At 41.5% G+C, this 11,819-nt stretch overlaps 1 protein-coding gene across 2 annotated transcripts in view; it reads right to left on the bottom strand.

Annotated features, from left to right (window-relative positions):
• KLF12 (Kruppel like factor 12) overlaps positions 1 to 11,819 on the bottom strand; it is a 728,313-nt gene that overhangs the window by 275,063 nt on the left and 441,431 nt on the right. For both annotated transcript variants that reach the window (XM_045287155.1, XM_045287156.1), the window contains exon 4: positions 5,841 to 5,930. In XM_045287155.1, the coding sequence (XP_045143090.1) occupies positions 5,841 to 5,930 (90 nt within the window). The remainder of the gene's footprint in view (positions 1 to 5,840; positions 5,931 to 11,819) is intronic.

Here is an 11,819-nt window from a genome sequence, read left to right as displayed (position 1 = left end):
TGTGTGTTAAGAGTTCTTATCTGAACCAGTATACTTGCTCTGATCTAATCAAATTTTTAATGTAGAACTGGGGTCATCATGAGAGTGGGGGACAGGAAGCAGGAAATAACTAAAGAAATGTGGTGTGACCCTTCTGTGAGGGGAGGTCCAATTGTCTACAGATGGGCTTTGGGTCTTCACTCTGCCCCCCACTCCCCACCTTGTTTACATCGATATGATTGTTTGTTTTGGGTCTTCTGATACCTGACAGGATTCCTTGCTAAAAAGAGGAGGTGCAAATAAAGCAGAGTATCTTGGAATTTGGAAGAGAGACCAACATTTCTTCCCCAAATCCCAGAGTGAATACCTGTGGTCTAGAATCAGCCTGAACATTAGGTTTTTCAGAGCAATTGCAGTTTCCAATCAATGGTCCGCCTTTGCTCTTTCAGGTCTCCACATTCCGTCCTTCTTGCAAGCACAGGAGTGTCCACAATGTTCTGTTTATTGTCGTATATGTGTCGTTTTGTTCTAAAGGCCACAATCAAACCTATACTTATTTATTTTAAATTCACCAATACCGTTCAAATTGTTCTTATTGAAACAGACATCTTCGATCAGTTTTTAGCAGTACGATGTTAGTCATGGAAGGCTGAAGCCCAGAAATGCTGAAAATTCTAGCCTTCTTTATCTAAAATCAGTTCTGTAATTAAATTCTACAATCAGATAATCCACACTATCAACCACCTTACCACAGCCCCATCCAGCCAGGAGACCAAATAAATACGCGGTTATTAGATGCCGCCGACTGTGTTCCAAGTGATCGCAACCTGCTGTACAGCACAGTGAAATACCACCTGCCCCTGCACCATCCTTATAACTGTTCTTATTTTCCAGGCCATTGTTGCAGCCAGCGTGTCGATCTATTTCACTGACAATCTTCTTTTTAGCTTCCCTTCCACTTCACCAAGCATGCTGTCCTTCTGAAGAGACTGGTCTGATAACATGTGCAAGGTATGTGAGATGAACTCTCGCCATCTTTGCCTCTAAGAACATTCTGGCTGTACTTCTACCAAGATAGAGCTATGTGGTATTTTGGCAGTCCATGGTACAGTCAATATTTAAATATATTTCAACTATATATATATATTTCTACTTACATACTCAAGTATAAAGTTCCCTAAATCTCTAGTTTTTATTTCTAATTTTAAAAGTGGATTGAAAAGTATCCCAAACTGTGAAATAGAAACAATTGTATTCTATAGGGAGTTAAGTCATCACACATTTCATTAGACCCTGCAAGGCTACTTCAGTCAAGGTTTATTTCTATAAGAAAGAGGATGAAACACTGATCTGTCATATATTCAAGAAATACATTTAACACCAAGGGGTAAAAATATCTTTCCTTCCAGTATGTCATCAGCTCCACTGAAAAGGAAGGAAATTCATTTTGATAGCCAGGCATCAAGTTGAACTTATAAACTCACTGTTTTTCTTCTTCCTATTTAAGGGCCCCAAAAGGCTTCCTATAAAAAATGTAGCATGGGGTCTTCATGCTACTGTAAAACCTCTGGGAAGCCTGGCGGGAGGTGTGTGCGCATCTGGATGTTTCATTTGAGCCTTGCCTTAAAACTGACAACTGACAGTGAAAGCGTTGGAACACCCGGATATTGTCAAAAGTCATCAGCACTAGCAATACCAACACACCATGCTGCCGTGGACTGTTTTTCTAGATCAGTTATTTCTCAAAGTGGGCAATATCGTCCTTTGGGTTGCTGGAACAATGGGGCGGGGGGATGCAAGGCAGAGACGTATACCTCATCTTCATAGCAACACTACAGGACAGAGGCAATGAGCCCTTAGATTCCTGAGACTGTACGTCTTTATGGGAGTGATGGTTTAGACTCGCTGATCTTGCAGGTAACGATCCAAAGCTTATGAGTCGGAATGAACTCCACTGAAGTGAGTGACTGACACTTTTTCCTGGATTGTGGGCTATGGGGCCTGAGGTTTTTTTAATTAAAAGGCAGGGCGAGGGTATGTGTGCAAGGTAAGTGTATTTTTCCCACTGAAAAGGGGGTGAAAAGATCTGAAAATATAATCTTTTCTGAAGAGTTTTCTCTACTTTTTGGCCTTTCTCCAACATTTAATGGGCTTGGGTGAATTTACCAATTTACTAACTGATGAAGTTGAAAAGAGCAGACTTCTATCTCTATCTATCTATCATCTATCTATCTCTATCTCTATCTATCTATCTATCTATCTATCTATCTATCTATCTATCTATCATTTATTCCCCTGACCAGTTGAAAAATCAAGTGTACCATGTGACTCCCTGAAAACGTAACTATTAATAGCATTCTGTTGACTAGGTGCATTAACAGATAACATAAGCAAATTATGTTCACTCTATTATGTACATTATGTGTATTATTCAATGCACCCACAAGCTGTATTTTCAATAAGAGATTAAGAGGTATTACACACACACACACACACACACACACACACACACACACACGAAGGGTTTGGGTACTACAGACTTAGCTGGAGCACCAGCTTCACGAATTTTCTTTTTTTAAACAATGTTCCTCATGCTGGATTCATTGTTCTTGAAATGGCAGGCCACTGCAGGGGCAGAGCCAAGTGAAGAGGAGCTGTCAAGGAAGTCACCCGTTTGATGGGAGCACATCCAGCATCACTAGTGGCCCTGTGTGTGAGTCCTGCGGTGCTACTCAAGGTTTATGGTGTTGCACTAAACACGATGAAAAAATCCTGAGAACCACAAGAGTTCAGCTTTTACTGTGATACACAGTTTACCAGAGACAGTTATAACTTGCTCCCGCAGAGATGATTAGCATTGCACTGGACTCTTGATAAATCTGTCTCTCAATGGACTCATGCAGTTCTACTTCATGTGGTTCACGGGTTACCCGTAGTAATGTGAGTTATGGTGCAGAGTGCTGCTTCATACCTGAGTTAACTGTACCTGCTGGCTGCTAACAGCAGGGTCTGCAGTTCGAAACCACTTATGGGAGACAGATGAGGTCTTTCTCTTCCAATAAAGATTGACCACTCTGGAAACCCATAGGGGCAGTTCAACTCTGCCTCATAGGGTCACTCTTAAGTCGGAATCAACTCCACGGCAGTGAGGTTTTTGGTTTGGGGCTAATGCCCACCATGGGGACTCCTGCCTGCTAATCCCTCCTCTGGCTTTTAAGATCAGTTTCTAACTAGGGCAAGGATTTAAGAATCTTAGCCACATCAGAACAAGTCTCAGTACACATTTTCCAGAACAGTGGTTCTCGATTTAAATGCCCCGAAGGCTAATTTATACCCCTTTCCAGTTCTCTTAGCCACTTTGTTGGCGTTACAGTTGTTGAGAAAGAAAGGCAGGGTGTGCTTCCACCTTTTCTACATGTGGCAGACAGCCCACAATGCAGGCAGTCACTCGGCACTTGGTTTCTTTTGGTTTATTTGTTCGTATGTTGTCATTCTAACGAGTGAAGAAAGAAAAGTTAGCAATGCTGAAATCTTCTATCTTCCTTTTAAAAATCTACTGTCCTGGGCTCCTGCTCTGTACATTGGTCTGTGGTCATAGACTAATTCATTAATTGGGTTGGAGAGTGTTACAGAAACATCATTAGTATGGCTATTCTTGGGTGAAACAACAGAGCATACACTCATGTAACAACTATATGCATACACGGCTCATTGGCAGGGATTACAGACATCACGCTGTGCCACCACTTTCCCTAGCTCTGCCCCTCTTGCCATGCTTCCGGGTTACTGTTGGCTCCTGAATCACATGCATTTAATGAGAAGATCAAAGTAGATGTGAGAAAAGACTCTGAAACTTCCTCTTAGTCGCAAGATAACTAAGACCCATGAAAGAAAGGATGAAGTCCAAGTGCTGAACTGAAAATTTCAAAGGACAATTCAAGAAGTCAAAGTCAAATAGCTTAATGAGATGTGCAAACACCAAGAGCTACAAAACCAAAAAGAAAGACCCTGCTCAGCATATCTTCAGCAGAAAGAACTCAAGGAGAAAAATGAAAAAGAAACCTCAAGTTACAATATTCAAGATTCCAAAAGAAAACATTGAAGGACACAAGAAGCCCCAAGGAAGAGGGTAAGAATACACAGTCACTGGACCAAAAAGAAGTAGTCAATATTTAGCTATTTCAAACGGTGGCATAAAAGCAAGCACCAATGGCGCTGAGAGAGGAAGTCCAAGCTGCACTTGAAGCTTTAGTGAAAAACAAGAGTGCAGGAAGCGCTAGGGTACCAAGTGAACTGTGTCGACAAGCTGGTAAAGCACTCACATGTCCAAGCCAAGGAATTTGGAAGGCAATCACTTGGCAAACTGACTGGAAGAAATCCATTCCAAAGAAAAGTGAACCAATAATGCACAAATTATTGAACAATATCATCATACCACATACAAGTAACATGACTGAAGATCATCTAACACTGGTTGCAACAGTACATTGCTGAGAGGCAGCTGCCAGAGGTCCAGGCTGGATTCAGAGGAGGACATGGCATAATGGTTTTCATTGCTGCTGTTGGATAGTGTTTACTAAAATAGAGAATGCTCAGACAGCTGTTTACCCGTGTTTCATTCACTATGCAAAGGCAATTAATCTGTGTAACCTAACAAAGTATGTATAGCCTTAAGAAGAATGACACTCCCCAAACACTTCATTCTGCTCAAGAGGAATGGATGTATAGCACAGCAGTGGTTCAAACAGAACCAGGGACTACTACCGCACAGTTTAAAATCAGGAAAGGTGTGTCTCAGGGTTGTATCCTCTCACCATGGCTATTCAGTACATACGTTGAGGAAATACTCAGAGAAGCTGGAGTGCATAAAGAAGAATATGGTATCAGGTTGGAGGAAGACGTATAAATAACCTAAGATATGCAAATGACACAATCTTGCTTACTGAAAAGTGAGGCAAACTTGAAGCACCTGCTGATGAAGACCAAGGATTACAGCCTTCAGTATGAATCACAACTCAATTAGACCTGTTGTCAGGAGAGACCTCCTCCGGGGGAAAGAGGATATCACGCTTGATAAATCAGAGGAACAGAGAGGAAAGGAAGGCCCTCCCTAAGATGGACTGACACCGAGGCTGCAGCTCCGACACAGGAACAGCTGTGAGCGCGGTGTGGGCCCTTCCCACAACAACCCTTGTCTGGAGCACACGCACACGCTACGCCGTTGCTGAGTTTAAAGATGACTGCATGCGGTTACTTCAGTTCACGGTTTAAGAGTGGGCTTCAGGCAAGCGAGTGGGGTGTTCCTCCAGTCCTAATGTATACAATATGGCTGGTTTCCAATCTGCTGTTTGTCGTGAACTTCTCAAATTCCCTGCCTCCTATTCCTTATGGAATTTTAAAAAGGATAAGGACAAGTGACAAAAGAGAAATCCAGGAAATAAAAAAAAGTTCGATACTTGCTGAATAATTTCTAAATATATCCAGAACCAAGCTACTTTGATAGTGAGATTATATTCCCATTATAGATACATGTGTGTAGTAATATTTTCTCTTTGCTTTGGATTTTTATGATCTTTTTAAATAACACACGAATTTGAATATGGTCATCATTTGAATAGTCAATTGAATTCACGACGCTGTCCTAATTTCAGAAAGGTATCTTTTCCACGTGAACAACAGTTGAGGTTCCAAATGAGTGAGAAGCCATCCGTCTTGCGTAATTTTTCTGAAGGACAAGAGTTTAAGCATGGGCAAGAGCAGAAGTCCTTCTCAAGCCTCAAGACGACCCCAAGTCGCCCTGAAAAGGATGGCCGTGCTCCTAAGGGGGAGGAAGGGGGACACAGGTGGACACCAGTGCTTACCACTTGTTCCGATTCCAACAGCTCTGTCTTGACTCTGACTGCCGGCATCCCATCCAGCATTAGCATTCTGTTCTCAAAGGTGTTGGTGTTCTGCAGAGAGAGAGAGGAGAAAACAGTCCACAGAGGGCATATGGCAGTCTTCCTTCCATGGGGTACGTCTACTATGGCAAACCTGTTTTTTGGGTTGTTTGTTTTTAAAGAATGAGGTGTCATTCAATGAAGAGATCAGCATAACCAATTATCTCCCCCATCTGAACTTTCATTTGAAGTAATGGCCAAGAAGTTGAATTAATCAGTCTGATTCTCCGACCTCTGGGTTGGAGGTCAGACTGTAATAAACTGGAGTATGGAAACATTAATTTATGTGGGGCAGGAACAATTCATCACATTTTCGCAATAGTGGAAGAAATCTGTCTAAGTCAGGATTCTCTCTCATTCTTAATTTTGTACAAAAATCCATAAAGAAAAGATCGAATGCCAAAATCATTTATATGTAGTGATACTCTCGTCCAAGTCTAAATATACAGTAAAATAAGTCAATACAATTCTATATACACAGATTTCTTTTCAATATACCATGGCAATTCTAATAAGGTGAGGATTTCTATGTATTAATTCCAAATAGCTAGTATTTCCTAATTGACCCATACGCCTGGGAGCGAGACTTGATTGTCAGCACTGAGGTCATAATCAAGAAATAAATCCTTTGTTTGTGTTCTGGCATACGGCTCCATCGACTACTTCCAGAAAAGAAAACCCAGCTCTCTTCTGGCTCTAGAGATGAAACGAAGCCTACTGTCTGCTAGTTTCCACTTGGAGGGACTTTTTGGAAGTTAGTAACCTATAGGAAAAATCACAAATCAGTGCAGCCTGAAGGGCACAATCAGTTTCCTACTTTAAAACTTATTTAGAATGCAAACTTTGCCCTTGTCGCATGATGACCAAGAAAACAATCCTGACTTCATGTGCCTGCACACACTTGGTTACAGTCATTATTTCTGTCCAGTACATGTAACCATCTGCCTTCATATTTTACAAAAAGAGGCAGGGAGGCTGAATCAGTTTCTACTTATTTTGCCTACATGACAAATTTCATATGTTTCTAAACCTTCAGGTTTCATCTTTCCTAAAACGCTTTCCCACCAAATTGATAATCAAAGGGGAGTTGGGGGTGAAACCCCATTTTCCTGAGTAATAATTCAACATTTTGATAGCTAAATAATACCAACAGAGTACAGGAGACTGAAGCTTTAATTATTTCTCGGTGCTTCTTCATGCTTCTTCTCTTTAAGAAAAAACACTGTAAGACATAAAATGATGGGGCCCCTATACACACGCACAGAGCAAATTTAATTCTGGAGCTAGCTAAATGAGCATTTTAAAATCCCATATCACCGTGTCTCTTAGGTAATTCAAAGAAGAAAACAAACAATTTTCTGGGGTTTTCCCCCTAGAAAGGTACAATATTACTAAAATGACCAGAATGATTATTTATTGATTTATTTTTGCTTTTGACATCTCCATACTTTTTAGGGTTACTACATCTTAATGGGGCGTAGAAAGAACTGTGGCACAACTGGCCAGCCGAGTCAATGTGCCTCCAGTTGGAAGTCCTTCCATAGGATGACTGAGTCGGAATGGGCCCGGTAGTGGTGAGTTTGAGCTGTCATGGGAGCCTGGGGGTATTTTACACTTCAGGCATGAATCTCAAATCCGCACAGGTTGCCAGTGATGCCTGCTACCACCCAGTCTCAGGAAAGCCATCCAGGACCCAGACAGCCTGTGTTCACGGCAGCACCCGGTATCTAGGTAACAAAGCATGCCCCTTTGCTGTTTGGTTGGTAGACAATGAAGGATGAGTTGATATTGCTTCCTACCCCGGAGGAGGTCCTGCCCAGATGAAACAGGGAAGAAGCTGCCTTATAAGGAAGGCCCATGCTAAGGAGTGAGAAAAGACAAAGCACTGTGGTAGAAAAGCAGATTTAATGAACTGTTAGAATCTGATTAGAGGCTAATGTCCCTTTTAGTGCTTTGTACCAATTTACAGCTGATATACTTTAACCATTTTCCCACTGGTGGTGCTAAACTCATTAGTTAAAAAAAAGCAAGCTAACCAGAGCCTTTGAAGTTCAGAACCGAAAAATCACAGAAACCTGACATGGGCCATGCATGTTTTATTTAGCACATTTAAATGTCACTGGATTCTCTTGGCAGTTTTGTTGTTCTCGGGTGATTCTACATGGGATAAAATTAGGATGTACCTCTTAGTGTCATGTCAAAGTGAACAAAATAAAGTGCACATTCAATGATTTTGTTTTTTTCATAAATCGTTTTTTCTTTCTGGAACTACCTCTCTTTCTAGGATTTTCCAGAATTCCTCACAGACACAATCATCAACACACTCGGGCTGAACAGGGTCACAACTGGTAAACCCAACTAATACAGATTACATCTATCTATTTACCTGGAAGTCATAATGTTATATTGAGGGGGCTTTGAAAAGTTGGTGGGAGAAAATGCATTAAAACAATGGGAGGAAAAAAACGATAATGGAATTATTTCACAAACTTGTTGAAGCTCTCCAGTATATGCTTAGGACATAATTCCTACATCCATATTCCAACCCTGGTTAGCACAAGCATAGAGCATCGCAGCATGTTCCAAACCATCCAGGAGAGAACATGGAACTACCCAAAATTGAAAATACGGTCCTTGAAACAAAGTATCAATATTTTCATCTCTTTGCTCAGGCCATATACAAGCAATCTCAGAAGATTAAAAACTATTAATATGTAATAGAAAAGGCTCTAATACTTTGGAATTGCTGCCGCACCTAGCTTGCCATGATCTTAATGAAATTATATCTGTCGTGGAATCAATAAGGCAACTGATTCCCAAGAGGTAAATAAAATCACACGGTCATAAATATTCGCATCATAATAGTCTTTGTACTGTAACACATTGAAATTGTACAACTATCAGATTTATAAATGATGTATATGCATACATATTATAAATGCATTTATACTATACACATACACATACTAGGGAGCTTCAAAAATTTATGACAAAATTCCATTGTTTTAGTTCCACTTTTTCCATGAACATTTTAAAGCACCTATATATACAAAGTATACAAACCATATATACTCAAGTAGAAGTCGGCCCAAATATCAGCCAAGGCACCTAATTTTACCACAAAAACTGCGTTAAAAATGTGCTGAAAAACTCAGCTTACACACGAGTATAAACAATGTGTGTGTGTGTCTGACACACATACTCACAATTTCATACACATACAGTAATATTGTATAAATTTCACATGCATTTTAACGATTAAAGCAAAATTTACCAATGGTTTGTTATTTGGCTGCTGACTATCCTACGGGCACTGGATGAGAATGGTCCTCTGGATATTTCTACTGGCCCAATAAAACTTAGCAACACCGAAGTCCAGCCAACAGTTAAAGGCTTCTGATAGTAAAAGGGTCATATGAAACCAAGGGTCTTTGATTCCCGCATAACAAAGAACCCCGAATGAAATGCAGAGTCAGGAGAATGGGCGAGTTCTGAACTTTTGCAACTTGATAACAACATCAAATAGAAATGGTTTTCCAGGTCAACTACTGCAACTTGCCCTCCAACTCAGAGAATGCAGGCACGGTTCCTGTCTGCACAACTGAGGTAAACAAACAGCCAGCTAACCAATATTCAATGACAGTCATTAAAAAAAAGAGTCCATTAACCAAAACCAAAACCCATTGCTATTAATGCAATGTGAATGCATAACAACTTCATAGGGGCGGGTGAAACTACCCCATAAGATTTCCTAGGCTTTGATCTTTATGGAAGCAGACTGCCACATTTTTCTCCAATGGCACTGCTGGTGGGTTTGAACCACTGATCTTCTCGCTAGCGGACCAGCACTTAACCACTGGGCTATCGCGGTTCTTTAAAAGGGTCTTCTACATAAGGCAAATACATCTACTACTGTTTGATTTGCTCTCTGGAGGCATAGGACATCCTCTGAATTAACATATTTACCCTTTTTAAGTCTTCGTGTATTATTTCAGGAGATAAAAAATATTCCAAGGCACAATGGCCTGATAGGACAGGATAAAAGTGCCCCTGGGGGTTTCTTTCCAAGACTGTACATCTTGATGGGAGTTCACCTTTCTCCTGCCTGGTTCTGAGTAAGCACACACAAACCTAACAGTCAGTCTGGCGTGCCTTTTCAGCCACAGTGCCACCCAGCCACTGCTCCACAGGTGACTAGCATAAAAACAGAATTATTTTAATTACATCTCATTGAAAAACATCATAATAACAATACCTCATATTTGGAAATTGATTGTGAGCCAGGTCCTGTGCTAAGAAGTGCACAACAGATGCTCACTTAATCCTCAAAACAACCCACAAGGTTGATGCCAGCTATCTGCAGATATGGATCTGAGACCCAGAGAGGTTAATTAAATTGCTCGAGGTCACACAATTAGTAAATGGTACAGCTGCATTCCAAGTGCTGTCAGTCTGACCCCATGCTAAGCTCCTAAGTGCTATACTATATGGTACACACACACACACACACACACACACACACACACACACACGCCTATATACACATTTCTTGAATACCAATGAGAAAGAAACCCAAGCACCGGACTGGAAACCCCAGCAGAGGATCACTGTAGCTCAGCAGCAGTCTGCATGGGTAAGTTGACGTAGTCACCAAACTGAACGCACAACTTCCAGTGACTGGTGAGTATGAACGTTTGGGGGAACAGTAACACAAGAAGTCAAATAAGTCTCTGGTTTCAAAGCTTTTCATTTTCTACCTCCCCACGCCCTTTAAATTAAGCTTTTGATTTTATTTCCATGGCTTGATGAGATTACACATGCATTCCTATTGATGCAATGGATTTGGTTTTATCCTCGAAACAGCTCATCATTAATTTAGCAAGGCAGTCCCGTCCTGGCTTCACCATCTAGGAAATCCATGCTCATCTCATCTGCCGCTGTTTTTCTAAAATATTCATACCCTTGGTGGCTCATTCACCATGTTCACACTCGTTTCATGTACTTGGATGATACAGTGAATCCATCTTCTAGGTTTTAGACGCAAGGGGAGATAACTTTTGGCATCACATTTAATTCGCAGTTGCCTTGATTAAATGTAAAAGCACATTTATCTCTGCTCACATATGCTCACACGGAAGTCTTGCTCTCCTAGAGTGCCCGTGAATAGTCTAAGCACCTGAAACGGTACCTAAAAACCAAAAATCAGTTCAAAATCAGACATTTCCATTCAGGTCCTGCCTCCCACCTCCCACCCCAATGGCTATATTTTGTTGACAGAATGTGAGAGTTCGATTTTGTGTCAATGTGGGCGGGCCAGGATTCTCCCACGAAATGTTGCAGCGTGGTGTGGTCAACGCCATGATGGGATCCTCGGTGACGCCGTGAAGCAGTGGTGCAAAGAACAAGGTGGCACACCACGTCCTTGTTCTGGTCACAGTCTTGGTTCCATTGAGGGAGGTTTCATTCAAGGTGTGGCCAACTCTCAGCACTGGCTGACTGCATGGAAGTTTGTTCATGTCGGCTGCTGGATCTGGATCCTGCATCTGGTTCGTGGCCCTCCTGTTTTACGGCCTGCTGATGCTAGGTGGGGTGGTGTCAAACTTCTTCTCTTTTTTCTTTACCAGCAGATAATCACTTTATTAAAACAGTTGATTTAAGCATCTGCAGTGGTGACTTCAACCGTTGCTCCAGACTCAGCAGTGATGGAAGTGACCTGCTTAACTATCTCAGAAGGACTGTGCGAGTCAATGAGACACTTGGAGAGCCCATCTGGAAATGATCCCAGGTCTTAGAACCTTCATCATGAGGGCTTTTCCGAGTCATGAGTCTCAGAGTCTTGCTGGGCATCCTTAACTGGTCCCTTCACTTTCAGCTTCTTCTCCTTTGCACTTTCTCCAGGGA

This window comes from Echinops telfairi, unplaced genomic scaffold (assembly GCF_000313985.2).
Source record: "Echinops telfairi isolate 266 unplaced genomic scaffold, ASM31398v2 ScPeMD7_11;HRSCAF=52, whole genome shotgun sequence".
NCBI lineage: Eukaryota > Metazoa > Chordata > Mammalia > Afrosoricida > Tenrecidae > Echinops > Echinops telfairi.
This window is presented reverse-complemented; position numbering and strand designations above follow the sequence as displayed.